The 27,103-nt window shown below is 35.4% G+C and overlaps 1 protein-coding gene across 4 annotated transcripts in view; it reads left to right on the forward strand.

The window, feature by feature from the left end:
- LOC111504603 (voltage-dependent T-type calcium channel subunit alpha-1G) overlaps positions 1–27,103 on the forward strand; it is a 639,024-nt gene that overhangs the window by 605,371 nt on the left and 6,550 nt on the right. For all 4 annotated transcript variants that reach the window (XM_074179901.1, XM_074179899.1, XM_074179902.1 and 1 more), the window contains 9 exons: positions 1,984–2,176; positions 3,529–3,678; positions 4,548–4,709; positions 9,484–9,699; positions 10,863–11,055; positions 17,604–17,974; positions 22,808–23,009; positions 23,067–23,299; positions 23,356–23,529. In XM_074179901.1, coding sequence (XP_074036002.1) covers positions 1,984–2,176; positions 3,529–3,678; positions 4,548–4,709; positions 9,484–9,699; positions 10,863–11,055; positions 17,604–17,974; positions 22,808–23,009; positions 23,067–23,299; positions 23,356–23,529 — 1,894 coding nt within the window. The remainder of the gene's footprint in view (positions 1–1,983; positions 2,177–3,528; positions 3,679–4,547; positions 4,710–9,483; positions 9,700–10,862; positions 11,056–17,603; positions 17,975–22,807; positions 23,010–23,066; positions 23,300–23,355; positions 23,530–27,103) is intronic.

The raw sequence follows: 27,103 nt of genomic DNA on the forward strand, positions 1-27,103 counted from the left end.
TATAGCACCCTCCCGGAACTCATACTCGCGGCCCAAGAAGAATGGAACAACATCCCAATGGATAAACCCCTTATTGTTTCCATCCATAGGCGAGTTACTACCTTACTACGGAATAGGGGAGGTCACACCGAATATTAATGAATTTTTTATTTCGCTCTAAAATGGTTTTCTTCTACATTTCAGATTCTAGTAATCATTTATTTATGCACTATTTTTCGTTTGTATTTTTTTCTTGTTCAGTTAGAATTGAATTCAGCCAATTTGCGTTGGTTACGTAACCAAATCAAATGTACTTTGTGATACACTTCTTAACTTATGATACCACTGTCTCATTTAGACAAACATAAGGGGATCTAAGAATTTTGGCGATGTGTGTATTAGATTTAAGATCTCCCTAACAGGGACGTCGCCATGGGGGGGATGGGGGGAGCTTCCCCCCTGCTTTTTCTACTTGGGAAAAAGTTGGGAAATTTTGGGCCGTGAAGATAGTAAAAAATAATAGTAAAAAAATTAATAAAAGTTAAAAAAATTAAAATGTGATAAAAGAAAGGGAAAGGTAATAATAAGGGGGAAAGTACCAGGACAAGGTTGGGATTTCCCAACATCCATAACTTGGAGATCCCATACTTTGAAATTCTGAGTTGTTTGAAAACTTCAAAAAAGTTTATTTTCTCCCAAGTAAGAGAACAGTCCTAAATAGCCCACAAATTTTGATGTGACAATTTTACAAAATTCCCAACTTTTCGCTGTTTATTCGACTTGAAAAAGTTGGGAAATTTCGGGCCGTGAAGATCTGTTCTGTTCTGTTCTCCATAACTTGGAGATCCCATACTTTGAAATTCTGAGTTGTTTGAAAACTTCAAAGAAGGTTAATTTCTCCCAAGTAAGAGAACAGTCCTAAACAGTCCACAAATTTTGGAGTGACAATTTTACAAAATTCCCAACTTTTCGCTGTTTATTCGACTTGAAAAAGTTGGGAAATTTCGGGCCGTGAAGATAGAAAAAATAATAGTAGAACAATCTAAGTGTTGTTTGCTTTCATTTGTATTGAATACTCCTATACATGGTGGATATGGTTGAAGACCAAGGACCTTGGTCCAGAGTAAAATAATTTCCATTATTATTTTTATAATTACCAAAATTTATTTTTGTTTGTGCATACCCTAACGGGCATAAGCATTCAGCCAATCTTTGGATAGCTAAGTAAGAAAATTAATATATTATAGTAGTAACTAATCCCTCGGCTTTCATTTTTTTGAAAGTTGAGAAATTTTGCTGGTGGGGTTGGGAAAATTTGAATTTCCTCCACTCCTGGTTATTCTTTTCGCTACGGCCCTGCTCCCTAATAATTGTCATATTATTCAAGTTAAAATACAACATTTCCCATAAATTATTAATGAATTATAATTAATATTGATTACATTAGTTATATATTTGTCTCTCTTACTGTTATTTTATAATACTATGTAGTTAGTTATAAGCTCTAAATATCAGCATTAATTGTTTATTGGGACAATAAAATCAATTGAATTGAATTGATGTACAAAAAATATTCTTCCATCAATGAAAATTAATGAGCATGATAATTAAAGAAATCATTGTCTCTGATAAAAACAAATTTAAAAAAAACAACGAAAAACTTGAGAACTGAACTGTAAAGAAATAATATAATCAGTCAAGAATCTGGATTTTATAGAAAAATTAAAAAAGAAATTCAGAAAAATTATAAATGAAGCCACAACATTTTAATTGAAAACGATTATGGATACAAACAAAAACAACATACTTTATGATTATAATGTTCTCTTTATTGCCAACAACAATTATTGTACAAAGCGAATGTATTTTTGCATTGTACACTAAGCAAAAAATAAATACAATGGACAATGTTCAACTTATATAAGAGTTACTGAGTTGTTTTCCTACTCAACCCTGCTTTTAAAACCATGAACAATAGTTTTTCAACTGATTAACTTTTTTCAGATTTAGAAAGTATTGTTGTTGGTTGGTGAAACAAAACTGGTTTGACAACGTCATTCTACTCTTCATTGCATTGAACTGCATCACATTAGCAATGGAAAGGCCTAATATACCACCAGACAGCACGGAGAAATTATTTCTGCAAAGTTGTAATTATATTTTTTCTGTTGTTTTTGCCACGGAAATGTTTGTGAAGGTTAGTATGCCATTTCTTTTTCTTGTTACTTTTCGGGAGGAATCCTGAAAATATCGCCAAATGAAAAATATTTCATTTGTTGATTTTTATGGTCGAATATCCCCAAAAACTAAATAGTCGGGCAGGAATTTTGGGTAACCATATTTTAGAACCATGTTTTTTTGAAGCAGACCTGAATGTTGGAGGAGATTTCAATTAGCAGAATAATGAAGTTATGCCAAGCAATAACAAAGTCATCTAGTTAGATGTTTTATTTCGAAATGGGGTAATTTTTCAGCAATATGGGATTCCCCCCGTTGTATAGTATTAGCGCGACAGTTCGTCGATAATAACTTTCCGGGTCGATGGATTGAAAAAAGATGTTCTACAGAATGGCCTCCCAGATCCCCCGATTTGACTCCACTCAAAAATTTATTAGTTACCATGTGCTTTAGGCTACTAATAACATATTTTTCAGAATGTAAGGAAGGAAATAGAAACTCGCTTATACCATTATATGGGAGTTAATGTTGCTCGAACATTGGATAAAGTAAATGTTCCTGTTCCTGTTCCTATATTGAATACAAACTTGTAAAAGTATTTTTTTAGTCTGTTTATTCTTGAAATTTCGAAAATATCACAGAATAAGATACATAATTGAAAGATCTTTCAAATAAGGTCTCTTTCGACTATTATTCCCATTTGAAATTTCTGTATCCTCTTGAAATCTGAAGTTTCGTATTCCACAATTTTTTACAGTCTCAATATCGAATTACTCATTCAAGGAGGTTCTTTTTAACTAGTAGATGAAATCATTACAAATAACGTGTTATAATAGATTTCATTCGAAACACTGGGAATATTCTCAAAACCAAAATAACTGTTTTTTAATGTTGTTTCGGCCTAACCGAAGATAATCTTGCCAAAATGTCGAAGTTTCTAGAACCTCATCTTCAGAGCTGGAATTTGGCATGAATATCTTTTTCAGTCTTTCCACTCATGGAATATGTGAGTGGAATGTATGCTTTTTCTGTTTTTTCGAGATATTGCGAATTTTCACAAAAAAACAAGCAAAATGTAATGCCAAATACAAGAAAATCCAGTTTGGTAGGCCGTGATCGAATGGAGCATGAAGTACCGAACGTTTCGTCTGCTACTGCGGTAGACATCATCAGTGGTATGTGCGTTGACTGGGTGCAAGTTATATCTCAAAATATCTCCTACGAGTGAGTCAGTCGTTGCTGAAAAGTCAACAAAAGAATGATATCCTGATTGTTTGAATTTATTTTCTTCATTTTTAATAAACGTATGTTCGATTCATAAAACCCTGTTCTTTCTGAGTTATTATCAGCATCACAATAACTTTGTTGCAGGTAGTAGCAGCTGGTATGTGCTACGGTCCAAACGCATATTTCACGTCAGGTTGGAATATAATGGATGGTTCCTTAGTAATAATTTCTTTAGTAGATATAATTATGTTTTTAATCAACGATACCACCTCTAGAATATTTGGAATATTGAGGGTGAGTATATTCCTCTAGAAATTAAAATACAGTAGAACTCCTTTAATCTGACCTTGGAAGGTCGTACGTTCTAGTTATCATTGTCATTGTCAAAGAGTAAGTTGATTTGGAAGAGCTAATGAAAACTCTTTTCTATAAAAAAAATATCGATAAGAAAAGATCACTCTTAGACATTGGTGAATTGAGTTGAAATTTACCGGGAATGTTCTGGAAATTTTTGGTTTAATAACTATTTTTTATGACCGAAAATAAAGGTTCTTCCCGTTCAATATACAAACGTCGAGCTAGTAGAATCAAGTTTGAATCGTCATTTACTGAGGACGCCAACGTCGATGGTGAAAATCGCTTCTACAAGTGTTCTGGATTGCGACAAAAATATCGAATTATCGAATATGCACATTGCATCTATTCGATATTTATTCTTCATTGCCTGCAATATTTCATGTGCCGGTTATTGTATTGTTACGTTTTTACTCGTGGATTACCAATAATTGACTACACTGAACAATAATCAAACTTAACTTACCTTTTTTCCCATTAAATCGTCTTCGTATCTGTTACGGTTTAGAATATAGCAATGTTACCATATGATGAAAGAAACGGCCTGTATAAAACATAGTATGTCTCTTCGCCAAGTCTGGCGATCTGATGTTCCAATGGCAAATTGTTAACAGATTTTCAATATCTATGAAGATACAGAAGATACAGCAGAAACAGGCTACTGTGTTCTGTTTTATAGGGAACAAATGGTTACTAATACATTTGGATAGATAGAAAGGTTCTACTGTACTCAAAATACGTGTGTGGACCTGAAATTACATGAAGCTTGATCTTTTTCTCTCCATATAAATATTTATTTATCATTTCAGGTATTTCGACTGTTGAGGTCACTTCGTCCGTTACGAGTAATAAACAGAGCACCTGGTTTAAAATTAGTCGTACAAACATTGTTATCTTCTCTGAGGCCCATAGGAAATATAGTTTTGATTTGTTGTACATTTTTTATCATATTTGGGATTCTTGGAGTGCAGGTGAGTTTTTTTTTCAAATTCATGAAAATCAGTCCTATTTTATCAATTTCAATGGTTATTTTTCTTACAAAAAAGTACGAAAAGTTGCAAATTAAACTAGAGAAAAAAGTTTCTCCGGAAACCTACGTATGAAACGTACGAATTCATTTCAAATGTCAAAAAAATTCTATATTTCACACATAATCGTAAAGTAATGGAATACAAGTGTCAGGGTCCAAAACATCAGAATGATTGGTAGATTTTCCCAAGTAACACCCGAAAAAGTGTCACATCGATCTTCCATTAGAAGCTTGAGATGAAGGAGTGGAGTTGACAAAAAAATGTTCCTACAAAAGTTTTAGATACCAAAGACTTAACTGTTTTCAAATATCGTTCAATATACAGGGAATTCAGTAGAAGTGTGGCGTATCAAAGTAAGGATTTTCAAAAATGAAATGGGATACAAGTAGATGAACAAAGAGACTTCTGGCTCACTTCAAGATCGCGCATCATTGATAAGTGTTTCAGAGCGAGAGAAAGAGAGACTTTAGTGAGTAGAAGAGAGAAACCTGTGACGTAATCGACGCAGAGAAGGATGGAATTAGTATCGGAGAGATTCAAAGAGCGAGGACTTCCTAGGAACTCTGTCTTACTCCTCAGGCCTTCTTAGGGATTCGCCCTTGAACTTCCTTCTCGCGCACCAGTCGCGTGATCCTAGTGGTCATCGGCAGCTGAGGGAATTTAAATTAAAAAAAGCGATCGGTATGAGAATTAAACCCATGTCATCAGCGTGGTAGACGTTGTCCGTAGCCTCAACACCAACATGGGATATTAGAAGTTAATGCGAAGTGTTGATATTTATGGCGGTTGTTTTATCGGCTGTCATCGACGATTCAGAGTGATGAATGAAAAGGGGAAAGGATCGACTGAGTATCGGAGATATTCAAAGAGCGTGGTTGAATTATAAAAATAAAAAAGTTAATGAAAATATTGGAAGCGCGAAAGTGATATATTAATAATGATGAATGAAGTATCAGCTTAAAGAAAAAACATGGCGGCAATGTAACGGACATTCAGAGAAGTATACAGGGTGTCTCAAAGTACGTCATTTAAGAAATAAACATTACAGTTTAACGTTTCAACGTGCCATCCCTTAATGTGTTCAGGGTTTCTCAAAATGTGTCTCATTGATTTATTATTCCACACGGTTGCTGAAAAAAGAGTGTACATAATATCTCCGAAAACAGTTATTTTGGATTCGCAGACTTCCAGGACTCGCCTAAGAGTAGTCCTGGAACAGTATTGGAAAGACATTTTCGAAATATTTTCTCGATAAAACATAGTTCTCAACAGAGTTATCATTGATAATGGAGTTGATTGAATAAATCAGTTCAAAATATGGAAAGCAATTTCACTTTTAAACAAACTTTGATACGCCACGCTCCTACTCAGTACCCTGTATATTGGGGAATATTAAACAAAGCCCAATGCATTGTTATTTAAAAATATTAAACAATCAAAATATTGTGTCCTTGTGTCCTTTTAAAACAAATATGTTTTTTTCCAGTCATTTTAATAATACGGTGAAGGCTGAAACCATCAAGTTGGAATCAACTCAATCAAATGCCTGACTGATTCGTTCGTATCATAAAGAAAAGCAGTTTTTCATTTGGAAACGATCAAACCTTGCGTTTGCGAGAAATATAACTCAGCCCCTTTTGACCAAACAGTTATAAAAATAAACAAAGATTCTTCTCGAAAGGCCGCTCTTGTCTGGTCCTTACTGGCGAAAGTTCTACCAGTGTAACGTCATCGAAGTGTTTGAAATGATAGTAGTTAGTTGGCGAAAGGTCTGGGAAGTATGGTGAGTGAGGAAGAAATTCGACGTTTCCTCACGATATGACTCTGCTGTAATGGTGTGGCTCAGTTGCAGAAAGTTATACTCAATCACACCAGCCGATGACTACCATAGAGTAACCATGGTCTTTTTTGGTGGAATTTCGTATTTGGGAAGTGCCTGGTTGGCTTATCTGTCTTCAACAACTGTCCTGAACGAACATCTCCTGTAGTCGTAGAGGATTCACTTTTCATCACATGTGACGATCGGATTCAAAAAAGGATCGTTTTGGTTGCCCAAAAGCAAAAAACATAGATACTTCGATCCAGTTTGTTAAGAATACGGCCTGCGCGTAACGAAGAGCTTAATTAAAGTTGTCTCTGCTTAGTGTAGATGTACAGTCTCCTGAATAAACTGTGAAACCAACGTACAAATTCCCCACTATTAGTCCATCTCATTATTGAATTCAAAATAATTTTGGTCAGGACAGGAAATGAGGGCTATAAAGATAACTTGTTTAATTATGAGATTAGTATTCTTTTGAGTTAAAAAATTATGAATAATGGTTATGCCATTAATCGGAGAAATGTTTTAAATAAACAAATGAAACTTGCTTTGAATTAGAAGGTTGCTCTTATTTCACTTCTAAATATGTACATTTTTTATACTTAAATTAAACGCAAAATATGGCGAAAATTTTCTAAGAACGTAACAATTAAAAATAAAACAATACAAAGAAAAAAATTATAAAAGGCAAAAATGCAAATATTTAAATAAAAAAATATTTCATCTTAATCTTCAGAGAATGAATCTGATTCAGTGTCACTCTCTTCTTGCAAGTTGATTATCATGTCATCTACCATGAAATCTAATGTTGGTTCCTTTTCCATGAAAAACTGTTCAAAACTTTGAGCATGCTCACATCGTTTTTTTAACTCAGTTTCAGAAAACATACTAAAAAATTCATCGCATAATCTTTCCACGGTCTTTAAGCAAAAATATACATATCTTTGTTCAACATATTGCTTTAAAAATGCCTACACTAAATCTATAGGATTCAAGTCAGGGTGGTATGGAGGAAGCCTTAGAACGGTATGCCCGTGGGCGCTCATCAATTTTTGACATTTTATATCGCGGTTTATGAATTTTAATTAGACCATATAAATCAATTTTAAATATATCTTCTGTAAAAGGTATATTTTGATGCCTTAGCCATTCCATCATTTCGTTCTTTCTATTACATAAAGTAGGAGACTTATTTACCTGCACATTGTGATAGGGAGCATTGTCTATCACTAAGACACTCTTTAGTTGTACATTAGGAATAAGCATCTCCTCTAGCCATTCTATATAATTCGTGAAGTTCATCTCGTTATGATAATCACCTGACTTCGTATTTGATCTAAATTTCAAATAAGCTTTTTTTACAAAACCAGTTTCACTGCCCGCATTCACTATTATTAGTCTTTGCCCTTTTGATACTGGTTTATGTAAACCTTCACTAGTGTTGTCATTTCAGATTTTCATGTGGGTATGCGAGGAATAAATACCTATAGGTTTCATCCATAAAAGTTATAGGTTGCTTTTCTTCTGGAATTTTTTTCATACTTCGCAAAAAATTTGTTCTTAACTGAACGATATCTGGCTTTTCCATTAATAATTTTCGATTATTTTTCGTATTCCTTCAACGAAATCCCATGTCATGCATAGCTTTTCTCAGGCTTTCGTAGGAACCAGTATAGTTATTTTTGGATTTAAATTTATGATATATGCGCCGAAGAGTTGGAACCTTTTTATCGACAGTATAATAATTAATAATAAATCTTCGAAGCAATACTTTATCAAAACCATATAAGTTAGTTTTGGCTGCGGCTTTCTTTCTTTTTATATTTGGTGTCAAAAAATCAGCGTATTTTCCATTCTCAATCGATTTCACTTCCTTTGAAATTTTTGTACACTGCTTAAACTTAAGCCAGTTGCCATTACAACTCTTTTTTGAACTTTTTCAAAGTCCTTTATAGGTTTATTTTCTGCCACTTCGCGTTGCATAAAAAAATTACATTGGCTATAACTTCCCTCGTTTGACTTGTCAGCACTTTACGATTAAGGTTTAATTTATACTCCATCCTGGTTAAGTTGCAATACTCAAATTGTACTCTTTACGCTTTATTTCTGCTCGGACTGTACACTGTACACAACCCGCGATGCTCACTTCACAACAGACAAATTCGACTGACTGGGCTGTGGGCGCTTCCACTCCTGTCTTCTGCGCACAGCTGAGGTGGTTTTAGATTAAGATTTTGAAACTTTTTCCTATTCTTGACATACTGTACGTAAGAATTTCTGTCGATCGTTCAAATCGTGGGGCACCCACTTTTCGAGCTTATCGACATCTCCAATACGTTTCAAACCATCAAAAATCGCATGGAAGCTGACTCCCAGTTCTTCCGCCATCCCACGCACTGTTTGTGATGGATCAGTCTCCACCAGGGTCCTCAAATCCTCGTCCTGGATTACTGTAGGTCGACCACTTCGGAGCTCATCTTCGAGGCTAAAGTCGGCAGCGCTTTGATTCAATTCAAATTCGTAGAAAAAAATTGGCTGAAAATCGCTCAAGATCATAGTACTAAGCTGAAAAGAGGCAAAAAAATTGCATTAAGGTATAGAGTACAAAATTTTCAATCGATCAGTATATACTCCGACACAGTGGAATAAATATTCATTCAGATATGGAGTTACAGAAATACATGACTTAAAACGGATAACACTTTTGAATCAACCATAATTTGTTATTGAATGGAACTGGCCGATAATTAATGAAAATCCATAACAAAACTTTTTTATCACTGACACTCTATAGTGAAAATCAAAATGAAGTTTATTGGTAAAAATTTTTTATAATGGGGATTGCAATAGGTATGAAATAATAAATTTGATCTGTTTTATTTTTTTTTTCAGTTATTCAAGGGAACGTTTTACTATTGTTCGGGCGAAAATCTTACCGATATTGAAACTATGGATGATTGTCTCGCGAAAGGTTACGATTGGAAGAATCAAAAATATAATTTCGATGATTTGGTGCAAGCATTGATGTCACTCTTCGTTTTAAGTTCAAGAGATGGTTGGGTCAATATTATGTATACTGGATTGGACGCTGTTGGAGTTGATAAACAGGTAACACAATTGAAAAAAATTTAAAAATCTTAACTTGGGGCAAGTAAAAATTAAAAAACTGATACTCGACATAACGTTTAGAGACTATGGCAATTTGAAATTGTTATGTACAAAAATATGTTTTATCGAGATTCTGTGCATGAAAAATTTGTTTTATCGAGATTTTGTGCATGAAAAAATTTGTTTATAGGTGAAAAAATTTAGTTTCTCAAAAAAATCCTTAGTTTCTTTGGTCGGCCTCTTTTGTTCTTCCTTGTTCTGTTTTTTCCTCTCTCTATCTCTTTCTCTCTTTTAGTCTCTCGTTCTCTCTCTCTTTAGAAGTGAAGCCAACCAAAGTATTCAATTCATAAATGAATATTACTGGAGTTTTTTCCCAACACCAAACCGTTATTTTAACATCTCGATACGTGTTTCGATCACCAAGTGATCATCTTCAAGAGGAAGATCAAACTAATCCTACTTACAAGGTTATTCATATTTATACCATAGGTACCTTTTCTAGGTACCTGCGTCTTGCGTGTCTTAAATTAATTTCACAATATTGTCTTATCTACTAGTCTAAAATGAATTTTACAATGTGTCCTTAAGTAATAGTCAGGTAGATCTAATAATTAAAATATTAATTCAACAAGCTATATAAAATTAATTTTACAATGTCCTTATGTAATAGTCAGGTAAATCTAATAATTAAAATATTATTTTAATAAGCTATATAGTATACTGTTAGGTATTGGTTCACCATCCTTATTCATAATATTATTATGTTTACTTATTTCTACACTTTCATAGGCATCTACATGCCTGGTTGTTAACTTGTCTAACTAATCCTAATGATCTGAAGTCTATGGCATTGTTTTGTTGCAAAATATCATAGGCGACTGCTGGTTTTTCAGGTCTTCCATATTCTAAGTGTGCTAAGTGTTCCTTATATCTTATTTTAATAGATCTTTTTGTCTGTTCGCAGTCCTTACATTTAATTTCGTAAATTCTAGACTTTTCCGAATTCTCAACTTTGTCTTTTGGACTTCCTAAAAGGCCCTGTAGTGTATGTGTAGTGTCCATGATAATACGTGTAATGTATACTCTCATTTAATATACTCATTCCCCATGTTTGATTTGATTGATTGCTTATTTTTATTGAGATATATTATCTCGCTTTTCAGCCGAAGGTCAACTATTCAGAGTGGAGACTTCTTTACTTCATATCCTTCATTCTGTTGGTTGGGTTTTTTGTCCTCAACATGTTTGTAGGAGTGGTAGTAGAAAATTTTCATCGTTGTCGAGAAGAACAAGAAAAAGAAGAAAGAATCAGAAAAGCCGCAAAAAGGGCGTTACAAATGGAAAAGAGAAGAAGAAGTAAGTTCCTCACACAAAAACGTAGTTTTTGAAATTTATTTTCTTTATTTATCACAATTATAACAAATTCTTCATATAATTCCAGCATGAAAGACTAAGCCTGTTTCATTTTTTTCATTACCAAATTTAGTATCGTATTCAGTAACTATGAATATTTTGAAATAGAGAATGAAAACTATATTTTTCAACTTGGTGAATAAATGTGTGAAGATTCAATTCAATGAAGAAGTTTCTGAAAATTATTTTCAAATATACTACCTTCAAAAATCAATCTGAATTCAACAGGCTCGTTTGAAAATGTTTGGGTGATAATTATCCCAACCGGTGAATTGGCAAACGTGGTCCCTCAGAATAGCCTGCTAGATCACCTGTTAGAAGCCTTCAGTTTTGTTGGGATTCATGAAATCCAAAGTATATGTTGCATAATCGCCGTCCTTTCTACAACTCATCACAACTCCATTAGGTACCTTACAACTCCTATAAACATACCATAATGTGGAAAATAATTTGTAGCCAGACTTCATTATTATTGGAATGACCTGTGCGTATTCAAAATTTGTTTATTCATTGAGAATATAAAACTGCTGAATATACTCAGGAACGGTTAATTCTATTTCTAAAAATAAACTGGTGTAGGACAAAGATTTGAAAGACATATCTGACCTTTTTCCCAAATTTTAATTGTTTGCCTCTTCTCAGCTTATTATATGATGTCGTTAAGCGATTTTTTGGCCAATTTTTCTCTACGATTTTGGCCTCGAAGATGAGCCCCGAAGTGGTCGACCTACAGTAATCTATTAGAAGGATTTGATGCCCCTGGAGACACCCATCACAAAGATGAGCCCTTAAGTGATCGACCTACACCTACAGTGATCCAGGACGAATATTTGAGGACCTTGGTGGAGACTGGCCCATCACAAATGGTGCGTGGGATGTCGGAAAAACTGGGCGTCACCTTCCATGCGGTTTTTGATGGTTCAAAACGTACTGGAGAGGTCAATAAGCTCGAAAAGTGGGTGCCCCACAATTTTAACGATCAACAGAAATTGTCACGTGTCTAGGTCTGTTCTTTGATTTGCGCAACTAAAGCGATCCTTTTGTGGATCGGATTGTCAAGTGTGGTGAAAAGTTGATAATCTGCAACAACAGAAGACGTTCAGGACAATGGTTGGACACCGATGAGCCAAAAATAGACCATGGTTACTGAAAGGTGGTCAGCGGCTGGTGTGATTTACTATAACTTTCTGCAAGCGGGCCAAACTATCACAGTAAAGTCCTACTATGAGAAATTTGACTAAAAGTACCGAAAATTGCATCAGCGTAGCTGACACTGGTCAACAGAAGAGGTCCGATCCTGCTCTACGACAACGCCCGTCAGCACGTTCCACAAATTACCATCCGAAAATTAAACGAATTGGGCGTCGAGTTGTGTGCACTGTACACTTTCCCAATTTAAAATCGACTGAAAATATACTATTACAATAATTTTTCTTAAATTGGCGTATCGCCGAAATATTTCTAAACGATTCACCTCATCGCAAATTTCATCTGTAACTGTAAAAACTCGTCTTTTGGTAATTACAAGCATGTCGCTTTGATGAACAAAATCTTTGGTCGTAGTTCGTCTCTTGGACAAGCTCCAGCAGTTCCAATAATGAAACGGAGCTATAATAATAAAATTATTAATATTTTTATCTTGTGCAAAAGATAGGTTTCGTTCGTTTCGATTCTACAAATGCCACTTTGACCAATAAATCTGACTCACCGTATGATCCCCTTGAGAAATTACGCAATGTAATTTCTTACGAGAAACTAATTCTTTACCCTACTGAAGTTTGCGAATCACAGGCAACAATCGCTTCATTTAAAAATAAAACAGCATTTGGAAACGACGAATTATTGATGAAAATCTTTGAAAATCTTTCTTTTACTGCTCTAAATGCATTGGCGAAGCCAATCAAAAATTTATTTCTAACGGGTTCGTTTACCTCGTTCTTAAAAACGTCGATTGTAATCCGTCTTTACAAAGGTGGTGATCAAGAGAATTCTTCAAACTATCGCCCAATTTCACTTATTCCATCGTCAGCAAAAATTATTGAAAAACTGGTAAAAATACGTTTAACAGAACGTTGAACTTCGATAATATAATAAGCTCTTAACAATTTGGATTTCAGTCAACCAAAAATACTCATGATGCCATATTTTCATTTTTATATTAAGTGTATAGTAACATTAATAGACGGGAAATCACAGCAGCAGTCTTTTGCGATTTCTCTAAAGCATTTGACTGTGTTAATCACGAGATTCTGCTTAGGAAACATTTATCTCATAAATGGTTTGCATCTTATGTATCGAGTAGAAGTCAAATGATTAAATATACAACAGTATCTGATGTTTCTGACATATCTAACGGAGTACCACAAGGCTCAGTACTCGGACCTACCCTATTTCTACTCTATATCAACGACTTGACTACCATCGATATAGAGGGCAAATTTATTTTATTTGCCGACGACACTACTATATTATGGCGCAAAACCAACTAATGATCTATATAATGCCATCTGCTCTGATATTTACAAACTCTCAGGTTGGTGCAAGACAAATTTATTAGCTTTCAATGTCTCAAAAACCAAAGTTTTATCCTTTAATTGTATTCTCGATAATATTCCTCTAGCTTCGAATTCGAATGTGATTGAGAACATGTCATGCAACAAATTTCTTGGGTTATTAATTGATAATAAATTGGAGTTTGAGAACCACATGCTATCACTTAACAAAAAACTTTCATCTGGATGTTATGCTGTGAAAATAACTTCTAATGAACTAGGACTAACTGCAGCTAAAACTGTCGATTATTCATTAGTACAATCACATCCAAGATATGGCATTTCTGGGGGGTAAGTAGTCAAACTCGACTCGAGTCGATTTTTATTCTGCAGAAAAGGTCATTAAGATTTATCTGTGGAGCCAGGCGGCAAGATTCTTGTAGGCCTTTGTTTGTAGCAAACAAAATATTATCACTGTATTATCACAATATTATTCATTCCAGGAACAGTTTGTTTGGTGCATAAACATAGAACAGAACTTCCCTCAATTGTCTCTCATTACACCACACGCCAGACCCTAAATTTAAATCTTCCCATACTACTTTAATTGAAAATTCTATATTGTATAATGGTCTCAAGATGTATGTATAATCATCTTCCTAACCACCTGAAATGCGTAGTAAACTATAATGAATTTCGAAAATCAACAAAGGATTTTCTTAATGAGTTGCCCTATTATAGTTTGCAAGAATTTTATGACGATACCTTTTAATCATATTTTATATTTTATACATATAGTTTTTTTATACATTATTTTGGCATTTTACAAATTATTTTTGTGTTTGTATGTGTATATGTGTGTGTTTGTATATATGCATATATATGTTTATATATTCGTGTAGGTATGTTATTTTGTTTATATTGCATTTATATTGCATATATCCAATGTTTTTCAGTAAATGTGACGTTCAAAATTTTAATTTTTTATTTTTATGGTAGGACTCTAGATGTTTTTTCTTTCTCAAAAAAGCAAATTTCACCAAAGCTTTGTCAATAAGAGTTTCACTTTGGACAATAAAGCATATTTATTATTATTATTATAAGCATATATACAGACGGCTCAAAAACCAAGGAAGGCTCAGGATCAGGAGTGTACTCCAGATCACTAAGCCTAAGGATTAAGTGGGAAATGAAAAAAATACCAACGTGGTTCAAACAGAACTGGCTGGTATCTCAGTCGCCCTAAAAGAAATGACCAAGAAAGGAATTTCTGACAAAAACATAACAATAATCTGCACTGATAGCAGACAAGCCCTATTAGCCTTGAACAGACGTGTTACGTCAGGCCTAGTATTAGAGTGCCACCAAAATTTAGCCAAAGCCTCGGTAGATAATAACATTATCCTGAAGAGTAAAGTTAATCGCATTGCCGACTCTTTAGCCAAGGAGGCGGCTGGACTAAGAATTTTAGGACCCAGTGGCACCTACGGCCTGATGACTTCGACAACTAGCCAAACGTCACACCCGTGCTCAATCCCTAAAGAGATGAGATCAAAGGATGCAATCAGGATCACCCTTGGCGACCCTAGGAAGCTGGCGCCGAAGAAATATCTGGCGATTACTAGGAAAAATCTACGCTTAACAGTAGGATTTCTGACTGGCCACTGTCAACTAAGGAAACACCTCCACAATATGGTACTAGTGGACACACCTCTATGCAAGATTTGTCCTATGCGAATGTCCGGAGTTATCGTCAATAAGAGAGTGTGTGTTCGGCGAGTCTTGGCCTACACCTGCCCATATAAAGGAGATATCTCCCAGAGACATGCCCACCTTCCTGAAAAGGACAGGATGGACCATGACCTAGGAGGACAACTCCTTGGGAGGATGTACAATGAATCACATATGGCCTAAGTGCTGTGACTGACTGAAAACTCTAGATTTTTTTCTGCTTTATACTCAACGCCTTTTTTTTTCAAAAATGCAATAAATTTCGGAAATGTCAACGGATATCGCAACGTTTTCTTTATGGGTAATATAGATTTTGGCATGGGATGTATTGATCACATGACTTATAATTATTGCTGAGCTTCTCTCGAAAAATAGGCCAGAAGAACGCTTCCTGAGAGATTCCCGGCATTACGTTCCTGGCGCCAGTTCATGAAAGTATTGATTTCGAAGATTTTTCATTCGGAAATTAGTACGTAAAATATAATTTTCATAGAGGTCGACGAAAAAGTTTTTTTTCACGCAATGAATGATAAATATAAAACTGGTTGCGTTTTGAATTCTGCCCATCCAGATGTATATCTGTGCAAATTTTCGAGTAAATCTATTTTCCATCGTAGACCTGAAAATGTTCAAAAAAATTCTTCCTTGAATGGACCAAAAAATAAAATTTTTCAAAGACCTTTCAAATTCGCTATGGAGACTCCTAAGGACGTTTCCTCTCGGCAAATAAACTAGTTCCAATCGAAAAAAAAAGAAATTCGTGTTGTACTGTACTGGCATACGGAATCATAGTATAGGGACAATCACCTGCTGCCAAACGTCTCTTCATTACACAGAAAAAGTGCATTCGTGCCATGTTTCGGAAACCCCAAACAGAATCTAGTAGACCTCTTTTTAGAAAGCTACAAGTATAACCCCTTATTTCTCTTTACATATTGGAAACTGCTTGTTACATTTACAAACATATAAATACTTTACTCTGTCGCAATGACATTCACGGTTGTTCCACCAGGAATCAGCATTTGCTGAATACTCGTCAACAGATTGAACCTAGCGCAAAACATTCCTGTAATAATAGCATCGGAATTCCAATTTTTAATAAAATTTCCCAAAACATCACAGATGAACCTACCTATTTCAGATTCAAGTAGTCACTGAAAAAAGTACCAATTGAGGGTGCATTCTATACTTTGAAATAATTTTTTAGTAGTAGCAATAGTGACAACGACGATTAAGTTGTTAAGATCTTCTTAATTTATTTTTTTATGATATTCAAGTCTGATTTGAAACAAAAAGATTGAATTTAATCCTGAAGTTAGTCTCAAGATACGTTTATGTTTTGTTCATTATATTTTCAGTTAATTATCCAAAGAAAATTACTTTAAGTTTTGTTGTTCTGTCACTATGACTATATAAACTTACTTTCATTTTTGTCAATTGCAGCAGTGACAATGATCATTAATTTCCAAAGATCTAATTAATATTTTTTTAAGATATAAACTATATGAATAATAATATAAACATATAAGTCTGATTTTAAATTGAAAAACTGAATCTAATGCTGAAGTAAATTTTGAGATACGTTTATGATTTGTTGATTCTAGTTTTGGTTAATTGTTCAAAATTACTATTAAATGTTGTTGTTCTGTCACTAAAAGACGATAAATAAAGAGCTGATTGTCAAACACATATTTTACTTCATCTCTAGTCAACATTGAACCCATGTTTTGGTAGACATTCTCAGTGCTCAATTTGCCCCATACCCTTGCTCAACTTACATTGAGCATACTTGACTTCCTGCATATAAATAGCTGTAGCTCTTAAATTCGACTTCTTACAAAAGAATTACTAGGGACACTTTTGATAAGGGATAAATTACGAATCCATCAAGCCACTTAAGAACTCATTGAGACTTATCATTAAGGATCTATATCCGTTCAAGTGAAAAATTGCTCAACCAGCCCCGCCCTACCCTACATAAAGCACTGATAGTATATTCTGTCGTACTCTGTATGTAAATGCATATTTTATCCTGATATTTAAATTGTAGTCTACCTACTCTGTCTGTATTTGTACTTATCATTATAACATTTAACTTTTTACTCTGTAATTTTGCTTTTTGTCTCTATAATCCAAATTTTTGACATGTCTTATACCACTTGTGGTCTTCAAATTAATAAATTTGATTTGATACTCGTAACACATCACAGACATTTCATGGGACTTTTTAGTACATTATCCATCTATAATTTTTATCGTTTTTTTTAGAAATGAATGAACCTCCTTACTACATCAACTATGCCCCCTGGAGATTAGACATTCACAAAATCGTGACGTCAAAATATTTCGATTTAGCTATAGCCCTCGTCATAGGGTTGAACGTTATAACTATGGCCACGGAACGGTATCACATGCCAAATTACTGGGAATACGGACTGAGGATTTTTAACTATTTTTTCACCGCCGTGTTCATACTTGAGAGTACCATGAAACTCATTGCACTTGGTCTCAAGGTGTATATGAAGGATAAATGGAACCTCTTGGATGTTGCTATTGTAATATTGTCAGTTGTTGGAATCGTTATTGAAGAAATCGTACAGGATTTGAAAATCATTCCTATTAATCCCACTATTATTAGGGTGAGTATTACGTTATAATATTATTAGAATAAAGACTGTATGACGTGTGTATGATTTTTATTAGAAAATTTCAGGTTGGGTACCTATTCCAATGCATAAAGGTAAAGGGTATTTCATTAAATGCTTCCTATCTTTAAATTTAAATAAAACAAAGTATGTGTGAGATATCATCGAATTTTTGTATTCGTTTGAAAGACTTATTGATGCCATTATGTATGGAATATAACATCGTTCAAATCTCTGCGGCGGCTTATCTGGATGGAGCGCATCCGAAACGTCCAATTTTTCATGACTCTGACGCATGAATCAGGCTGAATTTGACCGATGGCATGGCTTTGAGGACCGCTGTGGTTTGTGGCTTATTCGCACACACCTTCGACGAGAAAAAGTCTAACGGGGTCAAATCGCACCATCTCGGTGGCCAGTTCACATCACCAAGTGAGATACCCATACCCTCAAATCGCACGTGCAAAATATCCAATGTGGCATGAACCGTGTGGCACGTAGCGCCGTTCTGTTGACACCATATGTCGTTGGTGTCCGGAACATCCAATTCAGGCCAGAAGTTAGTAATCAGCGACCTATAGTGCTCGCCATTGACAGTGGTTGACGTCGTTTTCAAAGAAATATGGACCGATGATGCCGTCAGCCCAAAATCCACACCAAACAAATACTTTTTCGGATTCATTGGACGCTCTTGGATCTCATGTGGATTGGTTTCGTCCTAAATTCAACAATTTTGTTTGTTCGCGTACCTATTCATGCAGAAATGGACCTCATTGCTGAAGATGAATTTTCGATGAAAATTAGGGTCATTTGCCAACTGTTCTAGAGCCCATTCAGCGAACACACGTCGATATCTACGGTCGTTGACTTTCAGTTCCTGGGTCAGTTGAATTGTGTACGGTGCAGGCCCAAGTTTCAACGCAAAATTCGCCAAGTTGTGGTCTGCGATAGGCCGAGTTCTTGTGAGTGACGCAAAATCGACTGCATCGGATTCTCCGGCCCACTCTCACAGACAACGGTGATGTTTTCGGCAGATCTCTTGTGTGTCGTCGACGTACGGATGTGGGACGATCGTTTACTGGATCAGTGGACTCAAATTTATCCAACACATTACGAATAGTCCTCTCGGTAGAAAGATTATGGTGACCTTAAAATGGACGAAGCGCGCGGTACGTTGCCCGAACAGAACACCCGTTTTGGTAAAAAAAATAATAATATTTACACGTGTTGTTGAATGCTATATCCATCCGTGGTGATTTGGCAAAACCGACTGAATATATGACAACTAATTTGACAGATGTACCTTCAACAAGATGGCAGTTATTCATTGTCAAAGTTTGGAATTCCCTATTGGGAGTCCCTATACAATATCCCATTGCAAAATTGATTATTTTTGATTCACTAGTCAAACCGTTGTAAAAATTGTTTGCTTTCCAATTCCATCCTAATCGGACAAAATGTATACCGGGTGTCAACGAATCTATTAGACAAGTCATAACTTCTAGACTATTAGGTGTATCAAAACGAGATTTGGTACAGATAAATGGTATGTGGAGAGGAGAGTTTTCACATATTTTTCACTTTCCGGTCACTTCCGGTTTCAGCGGAAATGGCTCCGGTTCTGAATTTTTAAATGGAACACCCTGTATATTGTAACATTTTTGGATTTCTGAGACAATTCTGGATCAGAAACTGATATTTCCGGAAGTTTTTCAGCCTACTTGATTTTTTCAGAGTCACTTTTAAAATTGCATCTAGGTGGCCATGATCGGACGTAAACTAATCTATGGACCTCAGGTGATATCAGAAAATTGCAATAGCGGAGTTTTAGTGACTAGTGTGTTGAATATGAATGAGACAAGTTTACAAAATAACATTTTCGTGTCTAACTATTATTTTTCAAATGGCGACCATTTTTTGACAAGCACTTTCCGAAAAAAGGATTTTTTGACAAATCTAACGATACTAATTTATTTGCGATTGGATTACAAATAAGAACATGAATTAAATATTACTGAGGAAAATACTCGATACAAATTCATTTACTTTTGTCAAGGGTGCCATGGATAGGAATGATGCATAATATTTTGCGGTTATTTCCATCAAGTCCACTTTGGAGAACAAAACGCTCACCTAGGTTATGACAGTGACATAAGCTTTATGAGCAGAAAGTAGAAGTTTCTCTTGATTTTCGTTAATTTTAGTTTAATTTTCCGTCGAAATAATGTATACTCAAAGTGAAAAAGTGGATATGTTGTTATTGTTTGGAGAATGCCACAGAAATTCAAGGAAAGCTGCTGAGTTGTATGCTCAGAGATATACCAATCGGCAACACCCATCTCATCAGTATTTTCCCTATGTTGAGAGTCGTTTTAGGCAAGAGGGAAATCGAGACGCAGAACAGAGGTTTTGTCATAAATGAGGAGACTGAGATTAACGTTCTTGCTATGGTAGAAGTTGACAAAACGGTTTCTTTAAGAGAAATTAGTAGAGAAATGCAGATAAGTCACGAATCAGCAAGAAAAATACTGAAAAAGCACGGATATCGAGCATTTAAATATCAGTTACATCAACATTTGTATGCTGACGACGGCAATAGAAGAGTAGTATTTTGTGATTGGTTGCTTCAAAATCATAGAGTTAACCCAAATTTTATCAACTTCATTCTATTTTCCGACGAATCACGTTTTACAAATAATGGCATGTTTAATAAGCAGAATTGTCGGTACTGGGCCCAACAAAATTAACATGCAATGAGAGAGGGCAATTTTCAAGAAAGGTTTGGCGTCAATGTCTGGGCTGGTATCGTTGGAAACAGAATAATTGGTCCAATATTGTTTCAAGGTCAGTTAACAAGGGTTAGATACTTGGGTTTTCTTCAAAATAAAATCGAGGATCATCTTAATGATATGCCTTTAGAAGTTTTACGGCAAATTTACTTCCAGCAAGATGGAGCACCACCCCATAATAGCAGAGACGTACTTGATTTTTTAATAGAGCATTTTAATAATAGAGTTATTGCAACCAACGGTCCAGTACGGTGGCCTGCCCGCTCACCGGATCTGACTGTGTTAGATTTCTTCATTTGGGGATATGTAAAAGAAAGGGTCTACTATGCAACAGCCCCAGCCACTCTCGAAATCTTAGAAGAAAGGATTCAACAGGCATTTAGAAGTATATCGCCTCAAATGTTACAAAACGTGTTGAGAGAAACAATTGAACGAGCTGAAATGTGTCTTGAACAAGGAGGGATGCACAAATTTACTATAGTGGAATTTTCAAGAACTTAGGATATTGCAAAAAATCTAAGTGCATCGCTGAAATTATTAGTTAAATTTGTTAAATTTGTTGATCCAATCGCAAATAAATTAGTAACGTTAGATTCGTCAAAAAATCCTTTTTTCGGAAATTGCTTGTCAAAAAATGGTCGCCATTTGAAAAATAATAGTTAGACACGAAAATGTTATTTTGTAAACTTGTCTCATTCATATTCAACACACTAGTCACTAAAACTCCGCTATTGCAATTTTCTGATATCACCTGAGGTCCATAGATTAGTTTACGTCCGATCATGGCCACCTAGATGCAATTTTAAAAGTGACTCTGAAAAAATCAAGTAGGCTGAAAAACTTCCGGAAATGTCAGTTTCTGATCCAGAATTGTCTCAGAAATCCAAAAATGTTACAATATACAGGGTGTTCCATTTAAAAATTCAGAACCGGAGCCATTTCCGCTGAAACCGGAAGTGAACGGAAAGTGAAAAATATGTGAAAACATTCCTCTCCACATACCATTCAACTATACCAAATCTCATTTCAATTCTCCTAATAGTCTAGAAATTATGACTTGTCTAATAGATTCGTTGACACCCGGTATATTTGAATTAGTAGTCTTAATGTTATGATGATAATGACTACGAAATAAATAAAACAGTTCTTAGATTCATCATGAGGCATTCGCAAATATGGGTACTTGGAGCGTTTTCTCGTTGCATATTAGGTGTCTGCTCAATTCCGAAAACATTGTTTTTTTTCTTCACAGACATGATGTAAGACATGATGAAATTGGTTCTGTGAAGTCCGGACAAACTGGCCATTACATGTTCTCAATAGGACTTGGGTTAGAGGTTGTCATTTTATTGACATCTGTACCGATGAAGCAAAAGAAACCATGAGTTTTAACTTCTGGTTGCCATATTTGGCGTCTAGTAGATTATAAAAACGCCGGTTTTTTCCTTATAGACTATAAGACGTGGCCATTGCACGTGCTTAGCAATGCTTGTCTCAGTGGTCCAACGAAACTACTATGTAATGAAACGCGTATTGGAAATAGAGACTATAATTTGGAAATTTGAATTATCTTCATGAATAGTGTTATTCGTTAAGTGGAAGAACAGTTTATTTTTATTGCTCTTAGATGAAGATAAACCGATCTTCGCCTTTAATATCCCTGTAATAAAAATGTTATTGTATACTGACTTACTATTGGAGATAATAAAGACGAATTATTATTATTATTAAATAAAATCTGTCTGTTTTTCCGTTAATCAGCTGTCGAAGATGAGAAACTTGTGCGAGCTAAGGACTAACGAGGTATTACCTTTTAACGTGTGATTCCTGTTCCTGTTGGTATATTCTTCGTTCATGTTTATATCATTTCAAAACGGATAGTAAAATAGTGATGGTATATACTGAGAGGCCAATTCTACTTACTGACTTGACACCGTTCTCTCCAAGATCTTTTCATATTAGTTTTCATATTTTACTCAGTATTTTAGAATTCTTCAAATTTTCAAACTCCATTGAAAGTTTTTACATACATTTTCAGGTGCTGCGAGTCATGAGGATAGCAAGAGTACTGAAGTTACTGAAAATGGCTAAAGGAATTAGGGCCCTTTTGGATACTGTGATGCAAGCTTTACCTCAAGTTGGTAATTTGGGGCTTCTATTTTTCCTACTATTTTTCATTTTTGCCGCCTTGGGTGTGGAGCTCTTCGGCAGGTTAGATTGTAACATAACACAATGTCAAGGTACGCGTAATTTAATTTTTTTTACTCAAATGTCTTCTATTGATTTGTTTTTCTCAGGTTTGGGTGAGCACGCCCACTTTGAAAATTTTGGAATGGCCTTCCTTACATTATTTAGAGTGGCAACAGGAGATAACTGGAATGGAATAATGAAAGACACTTTAGATGACGAAAACTGCGATCACAGTGACGACTGCATCAAGAATTGCTGTATCTCCCCTATCATAGCCCCAATTTTTTTCGTCATATTCGTATTGATGGCTCAATTTGTACTGGTCAACGTTGTTGTGGCGGTAAGTTTCTCTCAGTCCAAATAATGTGTCATTTGTTGAACCTTCTGGTGTTTCAGGTGTTGATGAAACATTTAGAAGAATCCCACAAACATTTGGAAGACGAACAAGATATGGATGCTCAGTTAGAAAGAGAATTCGCAGAAAAGCAAGAAATAGATGAAAGGCGAGAACTCTGTTTGGCTCTACAACTTGACCAGGAATGCCAGAGGCAACAAAAGCCATTAACTAAGGTGAGGAAATATATCTACATAAATCTTCCTATATCGTATCTGCATGGTTTTTCTGACCACTCGTTTCAATTCAGTAAACGTTGATATTATCTCTTTTCTATGTTTTTTACCACTTTCAATTGTAATTACATTCGCCAATATATACCATTCAGTACCACTGAGTACCTGAATTTACAGTTCACAATGCGGATATGCCAATTTAAAAAACGGAGAGTAAATTTTATCGATTTGATCATTTAACAGGTTGCACCCGCAATCTTTATGCTTGTAAATTTTCAAGGTTTCTAAATAATAGTTTGCAACCCTTCCTTGCATAGTGCAGAATTTCCGTATCGTTCAGATTCGGAAACTTGTGGTTGCATGCCAAGGAATGGTTTGAAAACGTCGAATCATTTTTTCCTAGTCTGAAGGACCTTTCATGTTCAGCATACCGTTTTTGGAAATTTCGTCCGCATTGTCCCACATAAACACTATTACACTCCCGACACTTAAGCTTATAAACTCCAGATTTTTCCAACTTGTCGACCTTATCTTTGGCATTGAAAAGGAAATGAGATAACCTGACATGTGGTCTGAATGATACTTCCACATTGTTTTTTCTGAAGAAACCTGCTATTATTTCTGTTCTTTTTCCAAAATATGTTAGCGTTACCCATTTCTTGATTTCTGGTTGTTTGACATGAGGATATATTAATCTGTGAGTGAATGTCCGGCTTTGTTTCCTGACTAACTTCTGGATAGTATCTGCGTTGAAACCATTATTATGACCTATCTGTGTAATTGTATCAATTTCCCTAGCTAGATTGTCTGCAGACAAAGGCAGTGCGAATGCTCTGTGCAACATTGAGTGTTAGGTTGCTAATTTATGACTGTCTGGATGGAAAGAATCACTTGGGATGGTGATATCTGTATAGCTAGGTTTTCTGAAAACATTGAACTCGAATTTATTCTGATTGTGTGTAATGGCCAGGTCTAAGAAATGTATCTGTTTCTCTATCTCTGTTTCGAGTGTGAACTGAATGTTGCTATTGAGATTGTTCATGAATGTCATAAATTGGTTCAGCTGTCGTGTAGAACCTCTGAAAGAGGCAAGAATATCGTCTACGTATCTGTACCAAAAATGAATATGTTTTTTACCCAGGTCGGAGTTTACTATAGTGGTCTCCAAGTTGTTCATAAATATGTCTGCTAAAAGTGGACTAAGGGGTGAGACCATTGGTAAACCTGAATCCTGTTTATAGAATTTGTTCTTGAACTATAGGTAGCTCTGATTCAGGCACACATCGAAAGCTGTTGAAACTTCAAAGGAAGTGATATGGTCTACTTTGGCTTGATCTAATATGTCTAAAATTAGGGGCTTACACTCGTTGTACGGTATGTTGGAGAACATACTCTTTACATCGAATGAAACTAAAATTGAATTATGTGGCGTGGTTTGGTTCCTTATGTTTTCTACTAGTCAGTGAATTTTTAATGCTGTGAGGTGGGACGAAATTGGTAATATTTTTGAACAACTTGTTAAGATGTATTCCTAGTTCTCTTACCGGACTATTTACATACGAAACTACCGGTCTTATGGGGTTATCCTCTTTATGTGTTTTTATCAGGCCATACAGTTTAGGGCAAGAGGGGTTCATGTTGGTGATTCTCCGTTTCTCTGATTCCGTGAAAATGATTTCAGTATCTAAGAGGAAATTTTTCAATTCATTTTGACTATTTTTCGTCGGGTCTATCTTGATGACAGTAAGGTTTTCACCTCGAATGACTGACTCAATTTTCTGAACATATGCTTCTCGTTCAAGAATAACTATGGCATTCGATTTATCAGCTTTCGTGAAACCAAGATCATTATTTCTTTTTTTTGTTGTATAGTTTTTATTATGCCGGTTTCTCTACTGTTTGATAAAGAGAATGGATGGTTCTGAATTACTTCATTTATCTTGTATGCCCCTATACAGGGTGTCCCTGGACTTCCTCTTTTCCTCTCGGAAATGTATAGATGGGGTCAAAATATCACCAGTACTTCATATAACTTTTTTTCCTAAAATCCTTCGTTACCAAGTAACGGGCCCTCGAAGTTACAAAATGAAAAATGTTTTTCTTTGATAACTTTTCAAGTGAATATTCAAAATCATCCAAATTTTGGTAATTGACTAAACAAATGAATTCCGTCGATGAGCTTTCATGCAGGAGTCAGTTGTTTTGCTACAAAGTCAGGAACGGACTACCCCCGATGGTCCACACCCCAAAACTTTGAAATGACAGATATTTTTCAATATTTTTCAACAAATTAAGGTTACTTGGACAATTTTATGAATAAAAGTACTCGTGTGGAAAGTCGATCGGAGCAACGAGTCTTGATAAAAATGTAGTTTCACTCGACGAAATCAAACCCGCTCGTCCACCATTATTTGAAATGAATAATTATCAAAGCAGAAATAATAATGATAACGTTAATTCAACAACATTTATCCTGAGATGTCTACCATTATTCGAAAATATTAGTTTTTAAGGAAAATGGAAATGATAGGTAAAATGTTCATAACGAATTTTTATAATGCAAACACGTTTAACTAACGAAACTCAAGAGCCTCAAGAGCAAACAGAAATGAAAATTCCGCTACAGAAACTGCTCGATATGACCACCTTCTCTCTCTATACATTTTCTTAGTCTGCGAAGACACCCTTTCTGTACTTGAAATAGCATTCCAGGGTCGTTTCGTATGGCTTCACAATGTAATGTTATTCTATTCAACAAAGCATCTCTTGTGTGAATAGGTGTAGCGTAAACAAGGCTTTTTAGATGCCCCCACAGAAAGAAATCCAATGGATTTAAATCCGGAGACCGCGATGGCCATGAATATGGCCCACCTCTACCAATCCATCTATTGTGGAAAATATGGTTCAGATGGTCACGCACAGTCAAACTAAAATGAGGAGGAGCGCCATCATGCATAAACCACATATCTCTTCGGGTTTGCAATGGAACATGTTCCAAAAGTCCATTCAAATCTGAATGAACTCCAAATAACGTTCTCCATTCAATCGGTCCTGTAGAACGAATGGTCCTATACGATGGTTTCCTATGATACCAGCCCAAACATTCACGTTGAATTTCCGTTGGTGTTTGGTTTGCAATATCCCATGGGGATTTTCTTCGGCCCATATATGGAGATTATGAGAGTTGATAACTCCATCTCTACTGAAACCTGCTTCATCAGTGAATAAAACTCGATTAATAAAAGTCATATCCTCTCTTTGCCTATCCATGAACCAATTGGCATATTCCAGTAGTGCTGGAAAATCTTCTGATGCTCATTGAAGGATCATCAGCGACGGCTTCCAAAATATTTTCCTCCAATACAACGGTACGTACAGTCCTAGGAGCGCCCTCACCACCTCGTTTTGGCAAAACTGTACCTACAATAATATCGAAATAAAACAACGTGCTCAAATTAATTATCAATTATTACATACCTGTCTCCCTCAAGCTGCGATCGACACGCTCGAATGTTTCTCTTGACGGTACCGTTCGATTGGGAAAATGCTCGGAATACAGACGACGAGCTTCTGC

This window comes from Leptinotarsa decemlineata, unplaced genomic scaffold (genome assembly GCF_025532065.1).
Source record: "Leptinotarsa decemlineata unplaced genomic scaffold, Ldec_3_MD MMD2_tig00026282_RagTag_RagTag, whole genome shotgun sequence".
Lineage (NCBI taxonomy): Eukaryota > Metazoa > Arthropoda > Insecta > Coleoptera > Chrysomelidae > Leptinotarsa > Leptinotarsa decemlineata.